The sequence below is a fragment of the Neophocaena asiaeorientalis genome, unplaced genomic scaffold (genome assembly GCF_003031525.2).
Source record: "Neophocaena asiaeorientalis asiaeorientalis breed wild unplaced genomic scaffold, Neophocaena_asiaeorientalis_V1.1 scaffold134, whole genome shotgun sequence".
Taxonomy (NCBI): domain Eukaryota; kingdom Metazoa; phylum Chordata; class Mammalia; order Artiodactyla; family Phocoenidae; genus Neophocaena; species Neophocaena asiaeorientalis.
Genome location: NW_020185339.1, coordinates 11981548 through 12002676, shown reverse-complemented (window position 1 = coordinate 12002676; position 21129 = coordinate 11981548). Strand labels below are relative to the sequence as shown.

At 38.4% G+C, this 21129-nt stretch overlaps 1 protein-coding gene across 1 annotated transcript in view; it reads right to left on the bottom strand.

Annotated features, from left to right (window-relative positions):
- Nucleotides 1-3234: 3234 nt before the first annotated feature.
- LOC112394359 (receptor-type tyrosine-protein phosphatase R-like) overlaps nt 3235-21129 on the bottom strand; it is a 36071-nt gene continuing 18176 nt past the window's right edge. The window contains exons 2-3 of the mRNA XM_024737142.1: nt 18615-18913; nt 3235-3275 (exon numbers count right to left, since the gene is read on the bottom strand). Of these exons, the coding sequence (XP_024592910.1) occupies nt 3261-3275; nt 18615-18913 (314 nt within the window). The 3' untranslated portion in view covers nt 3235-3260. The remainder of the gene's footprint in view (nt 3276-18614; nt 18914-21129) is intronic.

Here is a 21129-nt window from a genome sequence, read left to right as displayed (position 1 = left end):
ATGATATTTGTCTTTCTCTGTCTGACTTATTTCATTCAGAATGAGCATCTCTAGGTCTATCCATGTTGCTACAAATGGCATTATTTTGATCTTTTTTATGGCTGAGTAATATTCCATTGTATATATGTACCACATCTTCTTTATCCAGTCCTCTGCTGATGGACATGTAGGTTGCTTCCATGTCCTGGCTATTGTGAATAGTGCTGCAATGAACATTGGGGTGCATGTATCTTTTAGAATTATGGTTTTCTCCAGATATATGCCCAGGAGTGGGATTGCTGGGTTATCCCAATTTTTAAAGAAATACTTGAAATGCCAATTTTTGTATAAAACCCCCAACTTAAGAAAAAATGCACTGAAGTGTATTCAAAATTTATCTGTGGGCTGCATCCAGATTGAGGTCTACCAAATTGAAAGTCCTGTTTGACAGCGAGAAGCACAAATCGGCATTGCCACTCACACTCTTGCCTTGAGAAGGGACACGTGAGGGAAACTCTGAATGCGGTGTCTCAGGAGATGCTGGGGCAGTCCTGAGCTGCCCGAAGTGGGCTATCATTACCAATGGAGAAATCACCAGGATCAGTGACTGTGGTATGCTGAATAATAGGCCCCCAACGATGTCAACATCTTCCTCCTATGAATGTGACTTTACAGGGCAAAAGGGTCTCTGCAGATGTGATTAAGTTCAGTATCTTGAGATGGGAAATTATCCTGGGTTTTCCAGGTGGGCCCAGTGTCATCACAAGAGTTCTTATAAGATAAAGGCAGGAGGGTCAGGGTCAGAGAGAGTGAAGGAAATATGATGATGGATGGCTGGGTCAGAAGGAAGCCATTGCTAGAAGAAGGCCATTAGCCAAGGAATGCAGGTGGCCTCTAGAAGCTGGAAAAGGCAAGGAACCATTTCTCCCCTAGAGCCTCTGGAAGGAACCAGCCCTGTAGATTCCTTGACTTTAGCCCAGTGAGACTTATTTTAGACTTCTGACCTCCAGAATTATATGATGATACAAGTGTGTTGTTCTAAGCCATTATGTTTATGGAGATTTGTTGCAGCAGCCATAGGAAACTAATACAGCAACATGGAACTTCCCAAAGAGTCGGGCATCCTCTTCTGGTCCAGAGAGAAAGCTGTGGGAGAGTTAGAGAGGGAACTTTATCACAGACTCAGGCCATGAATTCCAGAGCTTCCTGGCACCAAGGGAACCTACTATCTATTAGAAGGCCCTTGACTTTCCTTGCACAGATAATTCTCCTCTTGCTAGAGCCCCAGGAGAACAGCTACCAATCATCTCCAGTCCTGACCAGACCTTTCCCAAAGCCCACAGATGAGAGGGGATGCAGAGCCATATGGTGGAAAAAGCACTATCTTGAAAAATCAAACAAGCTACTTTCTGGGTGACAACCTCTGTGAGCCTCGATGTCATTATCTGTAAAATGAGAATTATAATATGACATAGAATTATGAACTAGAGGGATGAAGAGCCTCTACCATAGTGTCTTATAAATAGTGGGAACACAGTACATGGTAATTCCTTTATTGTTACCCTATGTTCTCTAGATTCAACATTATCACAAGGCTGAGTTTTCTACATATCCCGAGTAAATGGGCAGCTCAATGGAAACAACAACAAAAATCTTTCATTCTGATCTTCGTACTCTATTCCCTCAAACACAGAGGGAGAACAGATGCTTCTGACACTGTGAAAATGGTATATTTACAATACAACCTCCTGTCACTAGAATGTCAGAAGAATGAGAGGCTTCTAGAAAAGTCCACCATGCTTAAGCCATCCTGACAACCATCATGTACAATACACACAGTGTGTTACTAGAGCTTGTTAAAGAAGAGCTTAATTATCGCAGCTTCCAACTATGTGCTTACAGCATTCAGCAGCCTTTAGGCTTTGCAAAGATTCATAGTGACATTTGCACCAAGGTTTTCAAGGTTTATTGCATTAACTGATCAGAGGATATGTAAAGTGGTGTGAATTCACAGATTTGATACTGAAAACACAGGCAAAGGACGTGAACAAATTTTGAAATGGATTAAAAATACAGCCAACACTTGGAATATAGAAGTTCGGTGGATTTTGAAATCCAAAACCAATGTCACAAACTCAAAAGATTTCAGGAGCCAGGCAGGAAACCCAAGGAGTAAAGGAAGAAGGATGTACCATCTGTAGGGCTAGTACAGACTGAGTTGCAGGCCCTGCATATGACCCCTCTGAGTAATGGATACTCTGCTAAAAAAGTCAACAGCGCCAAACTTAGCCTGAGGGAAAAGAAGGATGTAGGAGCTGTTTGTCTTCAGAGCCATCCCTACATCAAATCACCCTCACTGCCACCTCTTAGGTGTCCACACCCTGTACTTCCCACTCTGAGTCTTCAGATCTCCACTAACCCCAGGCCTGATTTAGCCCAACTTAAAGAATATTCCAGGCCTAGATCACTCTCTTTGTGGGCAAGATTATGTTATCTGAAGACTCATTTATTCCTTTAGGACAAGGCTAGAGATCTACAGCCCCTTATGTACAGCAATATACATCATCATGCCAGGATCAATAAGGCATGCTACAGAAGTAAACAATTTGGTGGCAATATTTGGAAAATTTATATGGGGAATATCTCAGTACCTGAGTATTGCTAGATATCAAGAATTTATTCATCCCAGATATCCTGGAAATTCAGTGCCATTATTAAATTATCCTCTACTGGTGGAAATGTAGACTGTGACAGAGTATGTATTTGGGGGCAGGGATCTCTCTTCACTTCATATCACACCTTGGCCTCATTTTCATAAAGAGAATAATAATGGTCAGTGGAGAAACCTGAAAGAATTCAGAGAAGTAACAATACGAGCTTTCAGAGTGGCTCTTTTAAACTTATTTTTGAAAACACAGATTTCATCTTTCTGAACAAAACCCATCAAGTGGTGGGAACAGGCCAGACTTAACTGTGTGGTAAATTGATCAGGATGCCAACTTGTGGAACTGAGCTTTGAGACTTTACTCCTCTTGCCAGTGCCTAGATTGTGATGGAACCCTGAAGAGAACGCATGCCAATCAAGATGCCTGGGAGAGCTGGGTGTCTAGTGATTTCATTTACAAAGAGAAGTGATTGCACAGGAACCAGAATTCTTTTTTTGTTGTTATTTGGTTTTGTTTTTTTAATTTCTTGGGAACCAGAATTCTTAAAACCCATTTTCCTTGGAGTATTTTCATCCTGAAGTTAAGCTGGATGGGAGGGCTAGTCTTGAACAGAAGTCACCTTTGTTGATTCTAAAATCAAAGCAAAAGGAATTTAAATGATCAATGAAAAGAGTCTTTAAGATAGCTGAAGGATTTTCTGACTATGCATGAACCTATGGGATCCTTTGACAAAGACTCCATTCCCTGGGAGAGTGCTGGGTGTACAGGACCACACTCAGCATGTATTCTCTCTCCTTTTGTGAGCCATCTTCGCTATCTTCTACTGGGGTCATTTGTCTAGGCTACAACTTTACCCTGAGACTATACCAGGGACATGGTCGGGGGACGTGAGAAAGTAAATAAATGTTCCCAGACACCAACACTCAGGACAGTATAAAGACCAGAGTCTGTAAATTTCAGTGACGTGATGGCAGGATGCAGGGAGAGTGAGTGACAGATAGAGTTTCTCATTAAAGAATCTGTCAGTATGTCATGATGCAGGTGATCACCCTTTTCTAAGCTGGTGATTTGAGGTTATACATTTTTCTTGCTGTGTGATAAGTGGGTTCTGAGGCTATTAATACCCCAAGCACACTGAAAATGGTGTCCAGTGGTTATAAATAACAGACCCCCGCCTTTTAACTGCTGCTCATTAGCTCACATTTTGGAAAACAAATTTTTCTTAAGAACTGAATAATTACTGAAGTATCAAGCTAAACTTATAAACTGTACTCTTTGGGTCTTCATTGAGAGTTTATTGGCTGATGTTTAAATGTTTAGGGCAAATGCTGTCCTCTGGTTTTAAAGTCCAAACTTTTCAAACATATCAGAGACAACCAAGCAGGTAGTGTGGAGGCAGGTACAGCCAGTGACACTGAGACATTCAGAGAAGTAAGGAAACTCACAAAACTAACAGACTGCACAATGTAATAAAGGAAATCAACTGATCTGCTGTCATCCAGAAAGGGCAAGTTATTCTTGGTAGCTTCTTTAAGAAACTAGAAGTAATAATGAGATATAAATTTATACCTATCAGTCACAAAAATACTGATAACATCGCTGCTGATAGAGATGAAGGGTGGCTACTTAGTACTTATTGGTAGAAATGCAAATTACTACTGTCTTTGGGAAACAAATCCAGCTATATACTACTTCAGTCTGGCAATATCACTTTTGGGAATCTATTCTGTAGAACTAAAAGCACTAGCATGTAGCAGCGTATGTACAAAGATGTTTTTATAACATTATTCATAGGGCCAAAAATAAGGGTGGAAACAATGTGAGTTACTATGAATAGAGAAAGGGTTGAATAAATTATGGTATAACCACATCATGAAGTAGTATGACCATTGACTAGAAAAGTTTTCCATGAGTATCAGTGGGACAGAAAGGAAAAAAGAGCAAAGAAGTATTTATAATATTATACCACTTTTGTGGAACATAAAATGACAAAAATTCCAATATATGTATACATGTACATATATGTGTGTGATCATGCATATATATGGATATGTATGTATGTGTGGATTATATAAGCATGAAGAAAATAAATAAAAGGATACATATTACGTTCTTAGTATGAATGACCAGGATAATATGGGCATTCAACAGAAGAAGATAAAGTGGATGAAGGGAAGGAGGACAGGGGAAGGAAAACACAAAACATACTAAACAAGAATGATTACAATAAAAATAAAATGATTTCTCACTTATGTAGAACTATGCATGCATAAGCTTATCCACATATAAAGAAACTAGAGAAAGATAAATGAAAGAGTTAAATGTGCCTTGTAAAAATGACCATGATATATCGTTAAGTAGAAAAAAGAGAGACAGCCACAAAAAAGTTATTTTTAAAAGGAGGCAAATATAAACGTTTGAACACAAAACAATTAAAATTTTGTATAGCAAAATACACCATAAAAAAAGAGAAATGAGAATCTCAAAATAAATCTATGCAACCCATATGGCAGACAAAGGGATTATATCTCAATAAACAGATTCTACAAATTGTTAAGAAAAAGATAATTAACCTGATACACAAGCTACAAATAAGCAATTGCATGAGAGGAAATCCAAATATTCAACACACATGAGAGATGCTCAGTCTTTTACATGGTCACGGAAATGCAAATGTAAGCATTAACGAGGTGCAGTTCTTCCCCAACTCCCCAGATCAGCAAAAATGAAAAAGAATCAACAATCAGCTGCTGCTGGAGAGATTTTGAATCAGTCAGGTGTCTTTATACATTACTGGTCAGAGGGCGAATTGCTACAACTGTCCAGAAAATAATAATTTGGTAATATATTAAATACTCTTGGGATAAATAATCTCTCTTTTGAAAATCTCTTATTCATATATATAAAAATACATAAATGAACAATATATACTTATGTACATACTATATGTACAAGCACATATGTGTGTAAATATATATACATACGTATTATATACACACATACATATATATGTTTTTTTCTCTAAGAGTGTATATTAAAGACATTTATTGCAGCAATTTTGTCATGGCAATTACAAAACACATAAAGAACAACCGAATGTACACTGAATCTGAGGAATAGTTTAAGAAAATGTGGTATATAAAAACTTCAAAATTTTAAATTATTTAGAATTAGTCTTCTTTTTAGAAGAAATAAGTCAAATTTATATCTAAAAGACTTCAAGGTATATCTATGACCTGTTATTATTAAGCAAAGCAAGCTGTAGAGTCTGACCCAATTTTTAAAAAACAATTGAAAACACTATATATGCATTTAAAATAAAGAAATGTGTAATATAAATTTAAAAGATTCACATCCCTACATAATTATAAAGGTAAGCTTCAATTACCTAGAGTATGTGTTTATATGTGTGGAATCCTTATTACCTGATCTTCCCTAATAAATAGGGAATAAATGATGAGGTTATTAATTATTAGGTTATCAATAAGTTAGTCTGCATTTGGATTAATAACACCTTTAAAAAATAAAAGTCTTTTTTTGTAACAGAAACTACTGACAATACAGCAAGTGTTAAGATCCTGACGGCAATTAACACATTATTTTACTTCAGAAAATTCTAGGCAAAAAGAAGGCATTGCATCTGGGAGCGTGACAAGAGGTGAACGCGGAGCAGGTGTTAGGACATTCTGGCTGACAGAAGAGATGGTTAGGCTTTCAGCAGATAAGAACAGCAGGTGGGAGTTTCACAAGACATGGCCAATGGCAACATGAAAAGCTACCAGGAGGTAGAGGTGTGGGCTGGCTGTGACATGCGAGTTGAAAGACAGAACTAGTAATAAGGCAGGTTTCCAGGCTCAGAGAAACTGAAGTGCCGGTTGGCCGAACAAAGCAGACACTCAAGAAAGGAAGGTGATGTCAAGAACCCAGGTAATTAGCAATGGAACTTAAGGAGGGTTTTAGTCAGGGCCACCACGTGTGGTCGTGTGCGCTGTGTGATGCACAGCTTCAGGGGATGCTGTTGGCTTAAGCTACAGTGTGAGGGGTACCTCCTAGGCAAGAAGCCCATTACAGTCCTGGGATTTTACCCCAAGATCAGAGTAGATCAGCAACAAAACTGACAACCTGCTGATTATCACCATCACCGTCATCACCACCACCAACGACAACATGACTGTGCTGGCTGACATTATGACAATGTGCTGTGCTTTACAGGACACATTCACTGGTCCTAGAAAGAGCCAAAGAAGGTAGCCAGGTCAGATATTACAATTGTCATTAAAATGGAAGAACAAAGACTCAGAAATGTTCACTGACTTGCCCAAGATCTCAGAGGTAGTCAGTGGCAGAACAGGCATGTGAACTCCAGACATCTCCTTCTAAAACCATTTTCTTCCCACTGTCTTAAACTGCTCACGACGGGAATGAAGGTTGGTCCATGACACGGGGATTGGGTTGAGGTTGGGGTCTGCTGAGCAGTGAGCCAAACAGATCATCATACGCATCGTAATTTTAAAATATGAATTATATTTTCTTATTTTTTCAAACCCAAGGGGTAAACAAATTCTCCCGGGAAGGGGATTTCCTGCTGTGTAGCATTCAGACTCAACTTGTCCATACTGATTTCTATTTTGTTGTAGTGACTATTTGTTTAGACAGAATATATTACACAAAGGATTTATGGCAGCTTACAAAAACACATATAATACAAAATAAAATTGAATAAAAAGTAAGGAAATGAAGAAATTGAATTAGAAGGAAAATGAGTGAAGAAAACAAAACAACCAGCCAAGAATGAGGTTAGTTCACAAAGTAAATAAGGCCCTCAATAAAGTTCTCTCTATTTGCTAGAGGTAGACCACAAATTTGGCTCTCAGCTTTTCAGCAGTCAAGAGAAAGAGGGAAACAGGATTCACAGCATTTAAAAGATACAGTTATAAGCCAGTGGCTCAGGAGAAATACAAGTATTCTTGGTACTGAGACTAGAAAGCTATATTTTCCATTGTTTCATATAATGCTAATAATAGCAGTCAGTTTTAGTAAGGATCTTACTATGTGTCAGGCATGATGCTAAGTGCTTTGAACGCTTTATCTCATTCAATTCCCACATGAATATCATAGTATTATTAGTATCATTTTTTTTTACAAATGAGGAAAATGAAATACAGAGATGTTAAGTAAGTCCCTGAAGGAAACACAATTAATAAGTACCTCATTTGGGATTCCAACACAGTTCCGCTGACTCCAAAGTTATGCTTCTACCACACAGCTTCCATTTGGGAGCTCTACCTTGATCCAATCCCTAAGTAGCCCTGAATATATAATAGAACCCCTCAATATCCAATCTAATAGAGTCCCCACCACTTCCTCTCTGCCACATAATTTCATTTTGTTTTCTTCATTGCACTTACCACCATCTGAAATACCTTCAGTTGCTCGACTTATTTTACTGTCTTTCTCCTATCGGAATGTGAACTACACAGCTGCAATGATCTTGTTTATCTCGCCACTCTTGTATCCCCAGAGCCTACTTTACTGCCTAAGACATAGGAGGTACTCAATGATATTTCTGAAAGAATGAATGTTTCAAGGAGCAAGTATTAGGTGTTCATCAAACCTTTTGCATGTCTGAGGATCCAGTTGCCCCTACTTATTCTCAGTCCCTTCTCCAGTCTCCATGGTTTATCTATACTAGTTACTCACCAGAAATATATTGTTTTCTATAACTTGGCTATTTTTCATAATCCAGATTGGCATAGATTTGATTTTATTCAGTTGATCTTGTAATTTTAAAAATTATGTTTAAGAATAAAGATGATACCATTACTTGTCATACATGAAGAAATTTTAAGACATTCATTTGCCAATAAAAAAATGATTGCTGATTTCTAAAAGTCTACTTTCAAAGAATTTGCATAGAGGTCTATTCCATACAGATTTTGCTATTTGCTGCCCAATAATTCCTATTTAAAAAACAGACCAGGGGCTTCCCTGGTGGCGCAGTGGTTGAGAGTCCGCCTGCCAATGCAGGGGACACGGATTCGTGCCCCGGTCCAGGAGGATCCCACATGCCGCAGAGCAGCTAGGCCCGTGAGCCATGGCTGCTGAGCCTGCGCATCCAGAGCCTGTGCTCTGCAATGGGAGAGGCTGCAACAGTGAGAGGCCCGCGTACCACAAAAAAACAAAACAAAACAACAAAAAAAACAGACCAGTTCTAAGCAACTTAATGGCTTAAAGCACAAAGAACCACAGTTAACTTGTTCTGGTTAAATACCTAATTCTAGTTGCCATGTTTTCAGGCAGGAAAAGTAGTCAAATTCTTAAACAGTGCAGATTCACTAGGTCAATAATGCTCCCATTATTAGAAAATTAGGAGGCTTTTGAACTATAGATACACGAACACATAGAGAGCCCCAAGATATTCAGAATAAATGAACGACATTCATAAATGCAATCCAGGAAATCTGGGATTAAGACTGTTAGCCCTGATTGTCTTAATTCGTATGCTCAGTGTTCTCTAAGTCTTTCCGGCTCTCTTGGAATTTGTATCACATGGCTGTCATTTCCAGAAAGGGGGGCAAACAAATCTCACAAACATCGCTCCCTGCAATCTTAGGAACTGTCTGTGAACATCTGGCCTATCCCTCAAAAGTAGGTCTTTTTGCTTCTTGTTTCTTGAAGTTTTTTGTTGCTAACTTACTGTTTCAGTTAAATGACTAAATCATATGAAAATGTAGGCTAAACTGAAAGATATGTAAAGTTGATGATGTCCTCTTGATTTATTTTTCTGGATTCAGGTGGTCCAAATGTAGCAGACAGGTAAGGAAAGAAGCAACTTGGGCTATGAATAATGGCTGGATTATACTGTCATACTTCAAAAAGAAAATTTGGAAAATGTATAAAGTACAAGATAATGATCCATCTCCTCTATGAAAACACAATGATAAATGGCTAAGGTGCTGTGATATTGTGATTTATAATAAGAAAAAATATTTAGGTCTTCATCCACAGTTCCTGGCACCCTTATAGTTTCCTACATAAGAGCAATGGAAACATCTTTCTCAATTTAGTTTTGTTCCCAGTTCCTGAACTAACTCAAGTCATGAAGGCGAAAGGGGTATGTTTTGTTATTCATAACAAGCCCTTTCACCCACACCTGACTTTATGTTAATGAGGTGACTTTTGGACCACCCATCCCCCTAAAGATGAGGGCACGTTGCCAGGAGAAATAACCTAATGATGAGAGGGACAGAATTTTCAGTCCAATCCCCCAGCCTCTAGGGAAGGGAGAAGGGTTGGAGGTTGAATCCATTACCAATGACCAATGATTTAATCAATCGTGCCCATGTAATGAAGCCTCTATAAAAACCCAAAAGAACAGGGTTTGGAGAGATTCCAGGTTGGTGGAGGTGCTAGGAGAGTGGCTCACCCAGAGAGGGCAGGGGAGTGCTGTGTCCCGTCTCACATAACTTGCCCTTTGCATCTTTCCGTTTGCCTTTTCCCAAGTTATATTTTTTATAATAAACTGGTAATCTAGTGAGTAAACTGCTATCCTGAGTTCTGTGAGCCACTCCAGCAAATTAATTAAACCCAATAAAGGGGTCGTGAGAACTCCAGTTTATAGCCAGTTGATCAGAAACACAGGTAACAACCTGGATTTGTGATTGGTGCCTGAATGGAAGCGGGGGCCAGTCTTATAGGACTGAGCCCTTAACCTGTGGGATCTGATGCTCTCTCCAAGTAGATAGTGTCAGAACTGAATTAAATTGTGGGATACCCAGCTGGTGTCGCAGAATTGCTTGGTATGGCAATTCGCCCCCTCTTCACATTTGGTGGCCAGAAATGTCATGAGTGAAGTATTGAAAGTAATGTAGAGAGTAGAGGAGAAACACAGGTGGAATTCTTCCTTTGCTTTTTGGTGTTAGAAATGGAATTTGCTATAACAGTTCTGGTTCACGAAAACGTGGTTTGGGAAGAAAAAGGATGAAAGGGCAGGGGATAAGAATCTTTGATTCCTGGGTGGCCACATGGTCAGCCATGGTATGAAGCAGCAGCTGTGCTGTGCTCATTTACTAAAGATAAAAGTTACCAATGAGTAAGCTTCATAACTTTGCTTAGGGAGACAACCTTCCAGAGACTTTTAGCTCCTATGTTTTCTTAAAACAAGAGAAAGGAACAAATTATTTCTACCATCTGAGTTACAGGGATCATCTTGAGAAAACTAAGTCATTTGCTGAATGGTGCCAATCCCATCATGCACTGGCAAGGCCAGATGCCCAGAAAGCCCAGTTTAATTATCCATTGGTAGTTAGATTTTAAATATAGCATTGTACAGTAAAAAAAAAAACAAAAAAAAAACTAAGAATGATTTATAGGTATTTATGATTAGAGAGGAACAGAGAAAGGAGGAAGGAAAGAAAGAGGTACAAAGTCATTCACAGAGGGTGCAAGAGAACAGTTCTTAACAACCAGCAAACCAAAGGTAATTTTTAGACAAGTAAATATTTGCTCCAAAGAAAAGATATCCTCTTTGTTTATCTGCAGACTCCATTTGTTTATACACTATTGTGAAAAGTTTGGACTAAAAGAAGAGTTTTTAAGCTCTAACATAATGAGACATAGTACTTTCCATCTTCTTCAATGAAAAGTCCTGAAATACAATATGCTCTTAACAGAACATCCTTTTTTTGTCCTGCTAATTTCTTTGGCTGCTTTAAATATTTCCCTTGCTTGAGATTTAAGGTCTATGGAACACGCATAATTTGGCCAAGTGCAAAAAAATAGATACCATATTACAATTATATAGAGAGTTCATAAAGAAAGTAGTTTCCCTTAAGATAAGCTCCCTAATTCTCTCAATATTATTAAGTAGGTAGTTGCAATGAAAAAAAATACTCTATTTGATATATTCAACATTTATTTCTCCTTCTCAGAATTAGTTGCCTTAACTTACTGAATGTGTTGGGAATATGTCAATACATAGAACTGTAAAATCTATTACACAATGGAATTTTTAGCAGCTCATAAAAGTGATGCTATATAACGATAGTTAATGACATGGAGAAGTGTCCATAATATAAACTAAGTAAAAAAAACTATAAAACCTTATGCATGCAGATTGCATATTTTTATAAAAAATGGTCTACATTCACATATATATAAAAGACCATACAGATACATATATCAAGATGACATTGTTATCTAACAGTTAAGGATTATTTTTACTTCCTCCTTTTCCTTTGCTATATTTGTAAATATTCTGAAACTCTATGAAAATATATTCCTTTTGGAGTTAAAATAAAAACATTACTAAATATCCAATGTCCAATTAGTATGATCATTAAACCAGTTCTCTTAAGACGTCAATCACCCTAATGTTGAGTCTAATTATGCAAAACAAACAGGTGTACTGCGTAGCTTGACCTCTAGCTTTCCAGAATGTGTTCCAGCATCCTCCTTGCTGCTTTAGTAGCTAGAAATGTAGAAAAGCAACAGATGGTGACAGTTGTGACTGTCAGGATGCCAAGCTCAAGAATGGAATTTCTACTTCAAGATGATTTTGCAGGGGTACAATAATATCTGGAGAATCTAAGCACAAAGTTTTCCAAAATGCAAACGTTTGGGACTTAAAAAGAAAGGTGATTATGTAAGAAGCTCTTATAGTTCAACACTAAGCCTTTAGGTTAAGAAAAGAGTAGAAAGTTAACCAGATACCTGAAGTAGATTACAGAATTTCTTCTTCTAGACTTTCTTAAAGTGAAATCTAATTTGACATTATAATTCATTTTTTATGATGATCTATAGGATGGCCATTATAGGTCTTTCACATTTTAACCTCTGGCTCCAACATGAACACCTAGCTATCGATGACTGTATTTTCAGAGCATGCGAATTTACATTATCATTAGTTTAAATAGAATATAATTCATAAAGTTAAATTTTCTGTTGGGAAAATTTACAATACTTTCCCAAAGCAAACCAAAAAATTAACTTACATTAAAAATTAACATGTTTGAGTTTTGAAGTCACACAAATCTGAATTTGAATTCTGCCTCTAGCACTTTTTGTTTTTTGGATCCCCGACTCTACTGATTTTTTTTTTTAACATCTTTATTGGAGTATAATTGCTGTACAATGGTGTGTTAGTTGCTGCTGTATAACAAAGTGAATCAGCTGTATGTAGACATATATCCCCATATGCCCTCCCTCTTGCATCTCCCTCCCACCCTCCCTATCCCACCCCTCTAGGTCATCGCAAAGCACAGAGCTGATCTGCCTCTAGCACTTTTTATTAAGCGATTAACCTGGAGAAAGATATTGATTTGGGGCCTTGATTTTTTTGTCTGTAAATTGTCATCTAATCATGAGGGGCTTTTTTTAATGCTCAAAGGTTCCTTGTTGACACAATTTCTTCCACCTTTACAATAGACGACGCAATTTCAGTAGCCATATAGTTTCAGCACACAGCTACCTCTCCTGAAGTTTACACGAGGTCCTTAAATCCTCATGTTCCCTGAACTTTATAGGTAGAAGTGCATAACAAGCAATGGCATAATACAAAGATTCTCCAATTTTGCTTTGAAGACTGTGACACCTAAACTCCAAGATAGTCCCCAATGATCCCTGCCTCCTGGTATTCATGCCCTCTGCAGTCCCCTCCCCATGAGTGTGGGTGAGACCTAGCAACTCATTTCTAATGAATAGAATACAGTGGAAATGATGGTGTGTGACTTGAAGACGAGGTCATACATGGCACTGTGATGTCTCTCTCTCCTCACATATTCTGGGGGAAGCCATGTCTGAGCAGTCCTGTGGAGAGGTCCACGTGTTGAGGAACTGAAGCCTCCTGCCAATAGCCATGTGAGCGAGCTTGGATGTGAATCCTTCAGCTTAGTAAAGTCTTCAAAGACTTAGCCCTGCCTGACAGCTTGACTGCAGTAAGCCCTGAGGCAGAACTACACAACTAATCTGCTCCCAGATTCCTGACCTTCAGAAACTATGTGAAATAATAAATAGTCCTTGTTTAGAGCTGCTAGATGTTGAGGTAATATGTTATGCAACAATAGACAATAAATACAGACCAAATCCAAAATGATAAAGGTGGTAGGGTCTACAGAAAAAAATGCCATTTTCAAGGTAGACATAACTACATTTATTTGAAAATCAAGGAAAAGAATTACACATTTGATTGTTTTAATAAAAGTACTACCATATAAAAACATGGCAGAGATTTTTCTCTCAGGCTTTTATATTCATTCCTTCCAGGAACTTGGGTCTAGTCCCAGGACAGCCTTGGAAGGCATCAGAGTCACATCCTACACTGCAGTAGACTTGTGTCTTATATCCATGTAGTATTTTGGACTTGGTATTTACTATACGGCCCCGAATACCCTTGACACATAATAATTCATAATTTTCCCAAAGCCGGCATTTGCTTCCCATGTTCTGTGAGTTTGCCTACCACAAGCAACTCACTTAGCCTATGTACTAATGTAGCTTTTCTGGTCCCCACCACATAAGCAGTCACTATCAAGAAGTATACAGGTTACAGTGGTTTTCACAAATTTGAAACATTCTTGGGATAAAATATCCTGGGTCCAACAGATTGCCCTACATCACAGTCCTCACAGGCAAATAGTCTGGGCGTTAGGACACAGCCCAGGTACCTTAATTTTCTCCGGTGTCAGAGTGAATCTGCTGCCTTTTTGGGCCACTGTCAGAGAATGACTTTAGTCACCCTGTTTTTGTACAAGAATCATATTCTTGAGGCCAAGTTGTAAGCTGTCATATCCTCATTATTTCTTGAAGGGGCAATCATGTCTTAGTAACAACTGCAGTCTAGATCTCTGCTTTAGCATACATTTAGCTGCTATCTGGTGTCCATTCTGCCTTTGGTTGTTAATAGTGTCCCAATTTTTATTCAGGTAACCTCCCCTCTCATAAACAGATTATGGGTTTTTAGGGATGCTCTCGGGGTAAGGCATATGGTTTAGGTTTGAGATAATTTGCCTTATTTTAATCACCTGGCCACAAACTGTTCAGGGATGAAGTAAGTAATTAACTTATATTGGTCTATAGGGATGCTCAGGATATTATTGACAGTTGTGAAAGACTCATTCTTTCCCACTGAATATGAACCTCCAAGGATAAAACTCCAGGAGTTTCAGGAAACCATGATAAGATGAAAAAGAATCAGTCTGAGAATAAAGTCACTCCATGGAAAGCAGAGATGGGAGATTGATCCTGGCCAATTATTTGAGCCCTCGATCAAACTATACCTAAAGCTAGATATACTACAGAAGCGTAGTATACATTTGAACCATGAAATGTTCTTTAGTTTTGATTGGGTTCTTGTCACTTGCTACAAAATATTCTTAACCATTAAGCCTTCCCTGACATGGAAGAATTCCAGGGGTAGTTATACAGCTTAAACTCACCTTTTGGGACATTCACTATACTAATACAAAATTATGATTAAACTAATTTGTCTATTAAAATACAATTATTTATACACATCACATAATACACTAAATGCTACAAAATTTATTTACTGTAGCAAAGAAATGAGAAGGCAAGACTTTCAAAGCCCTTCAAACCACATCTAGGAATTATCTGTTTACCTGCAAGATGAAACTCAAAAACTTGGTCAACAGCAGAACCAAGTTGAGGAGAGGCATAAACCAGAGCTCAGGATGTAACTGAAACACAGAGTTAGCCAGAGCTTTTGGCTTTAATGGTCTTTGAAATCAACCACTTGATAAAAATCTTTGCAAAGAATGTTTTGTGTCAAAAAACAAGAGAATGTCTGTCTGGGTGATGGTCTGGGTGAGTGGTGAGCAAGACAAGAAGCTTCAGGATTCTAGGAATCTCACAGCGACCATCTCAGGCTCTTGGAGACTCGCCATCATCTTCTCATGTGCTCACAGAAGTCTTCCCACTGCCCCCAAAACTGCCACTATATCTTCTCTTTTCCCCTCCTTTCTCCTTCTCCCTCTCTTCCCTCCTTCCCTCCCTCCATCCCTCCATTCCTTCCTCTCCTGTCCCCTTCCCTCCCCTTCCCTTCCCTTTCCCCCTTCCCTCCCCTCCCCTCCTGTCCTTCTCCTCCCCTTTCCTTTCTCATCCTCCTCCTCTTCTTCCACCTTTCCTCCTATTCCTTCCCTTTATTTTCCTTCCTTCAAGGAAAGGAGTAATCCATAATCTCCTCATCCTTTATATTCCAAAGCCTACCTATTCCCCAGTTCTCTCATACTTTGCACAAGCTAAAATGTTCTTCACCCAGCAACCTATGCTGAACTTGCTGAACTGGAAAAGCCTGCATCTGCTTCCACTCTACCATTTTCCCTCACACCCCGGGGTTCCCTCTTTCCTAAAGTGGTAGCCTTGTGGCCTGATGTATATTGATGGAATTCTCAGCACTCATTTGGTTAAAGCCATTTTTTTTTCTCCTACCACAGCCTTGACCTTGAGGACATTCATATTCCCTGTATATTGCATTTGTACAAAAATCTTAATAACAGCTTCTTAATTGAACCTCTGGAACATAATTAGAATGCTTTGGGATAAACATTCTAATTGTGCTGTCCTCTCCTTGGAATAAATAAACTGCATATTTTCCTGACTCTAAAAGAAAGAAGATAAAGGAAAAAATTCATTTGTGGACAAATGTTCTTATGAAATGCTTTGTGCCAGAAACTTGGAATCAGGAAAGGAGGAGGGATACATGCATCTTTCATGTTCCTGTTAAATTTTTAATTTTAAAACTCATGGTTTTGATGATGTCAGAAACAAGTGAGAGAAAAAGAAACAATTGATCTCTCCTCTGAGCTAGGAAGATTTAAAAGTTATGTACTTGTACACTTTGGAAGTTGGGAGTGGCTTTTTACTCTGGCTAAAAGAAAATCACAATAATTCCCCCAATTCAGGAAATGAATACTCATTAATACTGCTCATTTTGGTATAAATTAAGCCACAAAATAATTCTTTGGTACCACAAGAATTCTTTTGGTGCCATGTATTACCCACATACACACGTATGCAAACACATATCAATTACTCAACCAAATTCATTTAGCAGCTGAAATCTCTCCCTTTCATCATGTACGTTCTATTCCTAAATCTCTTTTCTGTAAAGCATGAACCTTCAAACCCGCTGATACTTGGTTAAATGCTGACCCTCTGCTTTTTTGAGTAAGCTGAAAATTATTGATTTATTTAAAAATAACTCCACTTCCCTGGTTTTCCTACTAAATCACCATGTGCCTAAGTAATGTAAGTGGATTACAGGAAACATTAGCACTAGCAATGGTTGTTGCAAGCCACCAGCGCCATGGCACCGTTAGAGACTAGATCAAGAGAGGTTAGGGAAGGCTAAGCCGCAAAATCCCCCATTGCCTTCATGTCATCATCACCCAAAAGAAAAAGCACAGCTTCTTCATGAATCTCCAAACCACAAATGAGCTAAAAGTGAAAGGACCTGCCAGAGTTCCTCACTGATGCCTTTTATTCTCCATAATATTAAATTAACTAGACAGTACATGACATTATAAGATAGAACAAACCTCCTGAACCGTAATTCACAGCGACTTGAAGAGTTGACGACTATGGGTGGATGATGGTCAATAGAGGAAATACCTCTCCTGAGCCTGAGCATTAGCACAGGCATATCCAGATACAGAGACATTATTAACAACATTTGTCTTCACTCAATAGACAGAGCGCATGGCTTTCACCTTCAGAACATCTGTTACTCGTGTAAATGCAGAAAATTTGTTCAAGTATTTCAGGAGGCCAAATCACCCACATATTTTCTCTTAACAACAGCTCATCTTATGTTCTCTATTTATGATTTTTATTGGCTTACCAACATTTCTCCCCAGACATTTCCCAAGCAAAACTAGAGACTCCATTTCACTTGTGGATGCCCCAAATGATGGGTATTTCTAGATACCCCGAATGATGGCCAGATCATAATAAATATTGAATGGATACTAGTTGAAAACATCAATGAATGGATCTTTGATTCTCAATACTAAGTGTCCTATATGTAGTAGATTAAAAAAATAAAGAAAAGGAAAAAGCTTATTAATTTTAATTACATTAGGTTTATAGAGAGGTTGCCAAAATGCAAACATGGGTTCATTGAATCATCTTGCCTTAAAAGTCAACATATTTGGTTATGGTTGGGGGCAGAAACGCAATTAACAACCATTTAGCTACTGACTTGTAGTTTTAATGTGGATCCTCCTATTGTTAATTTTAAACTCGAGAGGGACTATAGTCCAAACAGTGTGTCAACCTTAGCATGTGTTTAAACTATGATACGTCCACAAATTGGGAACCTCTGGCCTGGTTACATACCCTAAGAATACAAAAATGGAACCATTACATCACCTTGATTAATAAAAGGTGATGCTTGTTCAGTGATATTAGGAATATTATCCATCAATTACTTCCAAACCATCTTATCTACTCCAGTTATAGAAAACTCTCCTCCCTGTACATCACTCTCTCCCTTTCAGGGTCTCTTCATTTCTTGTAATTTGAGTCAAGTGACCAGAAGATCTTTAATAAGTACTATTTATTTACATAAACTGAGACTCAGGCCTAGCTTCTTAGAACAGATTATCACAGAAGTCAGGAGGCTCCATACACGATATGATCCAACATAACTGTAAGGACTTCCTGAAGCAATTTTTTGTTCAAATTATTAACACCTACTATGCACCTTGCATTGTGCTGTGTAGAGAAGATACAGACAAGGTTTCTTATTTTATGGGCTTACGTTCAAGAGGAAGCCAACAGATAATAATCAAGTAACAAAAAAGAAATACCAGAGAATAAGAAGTGCTATGGTAAATAGTCATTGAGATCCAATGATAACTATTCACCATTAGGTTTTGTTTGTTTGTTTGTTTTAAAGTATCAACCACAGAGGAAACCATCAGATGAGCATCAGTTAAATGCAGTACTTACCACCACAATCACATTTGCTGCTGGGATTGGCAGGTTTTCCACTTCAAGGTCTTGACCAGCCATGGCCAGTAGATTGAGAGATGGGTCATATGCAGGTCTAGGAAATGCTGAATTAACAATTTGGTGGCGTTTGCTTATTTGAGCTTCAGAAGAGGAATGGTAGCTATGTTTCTGTATGTCTTGTGGAGCTATATCCAGGCTCTTCTCAATGTCTTGTGAATGGTGATAAATGAAAGCTGGCTTCCCGCTCTTCTTCTGATGAATTGCCAAAAAGTGATCATTATTTCTTGAAAGGCACCCTGAAAGGGGGAAGAAACAGAAACGAAAATCAAAGACCTTATTCAGTAAGTTGAATAGAATATCTGATAAAGAGAATTACCCGTTCTTAGGAAGCTTTAAGGCTTGTGAAGGATTTAGATCAGTTCATCTCCATTTTTGTCCCTGCTCCATTATCCCCGACAATGAGAACACACTTGGTGGTATGGAGGCATCTCAGAGACTTTGGGTGGACAGAAGTGGGTATAGTTGAAAAAGTTCTATTTAAAAGATATTCTAATGCCTCTTTTAGTTAGGAATTTCCTCCTTTATCTAAGCTCATGGTCGTAATACCCCATTGAGCATCTCTTCTTGGATGTCCTAACTGTTCCTCAAATGACAACCATTTATATCATATTCAAGCTTTCTTCCCTTTAATCAATAGCATTTCACACAATTCTTATTTTATACTTCTTTTATCCTACTTATAATCAACTATGTGCAATTTTAAAGATACTTATAGACTATTTTAAGCTGACTAAGGGCAGGAATCTGAGTATACGCATTGTGGTAGCAACTTCCAGTTGTGTAATGATATCCATTCTCTCCTTCTTACTTAGTAATATGGCCATCTAGATAAAGTAGTACATGCTCCTTTATTTCTTCTGTTAGGTAAATATCCACTGACTTGAATAACTTTTTCCTATTTGTCATTGGCCACAGGAGGAAACAGATAACATACACATGTGAGTCAAAAGAATATCACTAGGTCAAACACCAATTAGAAAAGTAAATTTAAGACCTTCTGTATAAGATGATAAGCAGATTGAACAGATCACAACATAGTAATGCCACCCACACTGTCCTAGCGACCCTAAGCACCACAGATTTTCCCTGGGTATGCCTATGGCAACAACAGCTGTACAAGTGCTGTCCTTAGAAGATTACTTCCCTCCTTTTATAAGAATTCTGGGGTGCCTAGAATTCTTGCTGAATATTTACAGTAGAGGAATTGCTAGTTTTTACAGCTTTTTCCATCCATCAAGCCTCTGTGACCAGTATATATTTCTAGCACCTTCAGCAATCCTGTCTTACCAGTATGCTGTCAAATTTCACTTAGAGATAAGAAGACAGGTTATTTTTTCAGTCAGCTCAAGTGCTTTCATCATGATGTAATAGTTTGGGAATCATTGGGTCCCAGGGACTTTAGGCTTTTACAGCATTCAAATCACAAATACATTTCACGTGAATTCTGAGATAGTCATATTGGGTTGGCCAAAAAGTTCGTTCGGGTTTTTCCTTAAGGTGTTACAGAAAACCCGAACGAAATTTTTGGCCAACCCAAGAGAAACTAGTCCTCACGTCTTCAATCCTGAGCACACTGAATTGACTGTAATTTTTTTTTTTAAAAAAAATCAAGCTACCATAATTTGCCAAAGATGATGATTGGACAGTGTTACCCTGAAATGACTGTAAACTTTGTTTCTCTGAATGAAATAAGAGTTCCTCAGATTTGGAAATGACATTGTCATTAGGAACATATGTAAATGAATACGGTCCTTCACTGTTAATATTCTTGCAGTTTTTGTTTGTTTGTTTGTTTGTTTGCAGTACGCGGGCCTCTCACTGTTGTGGCCTCTCCCGTTGCGGAGCACAGGCTCCGGACGCGCAGGCTCAGTGGCCACGGCTCACGGGCCCAGCTGCTCCGCGGCATGTGGGATCCTTCCAGACTGGGGCACGAACCCGTGTCCCCTGCATCGGCAGGCGGACTCTCAACCACTGCGCCACCAGGGAAGCCCTATTGCAGTTTTATTAATGGAGACTAGTGCTAAAATATTTTAGATTTATATTAACTTTCTGACCACAAATGTTTGTTTAGTATTTTACTAAAAGTAATTCACTAAATGATACTGTAGTGTCCTACAGCATTTCTATACTACAGGTGAAGTTTCCTCCCTCCCCTATTAAAGGACTGAGTCTGACATTGTGAAGAGCAACAATGACATGGCCACCTTGGGGTTAAGAAATAGAGCACATATATTATTTTTATCCTAGTTGACTCTTTAAATACTCCTCATTTAAAGATGGTCTCTTGTTTCAGGAAAGGCATACTGCATACTTGAATGAATTTGGGTTTTTCACCTGAGGGATTGGCTCTTCTACCAAAAAGAGGAATCTATAACATTCAGTAGCATGGCAACTGTATCTAACATGATAGTGCTATCGAAATAGTCATGTTAATAAAAATTAACATGCAAAA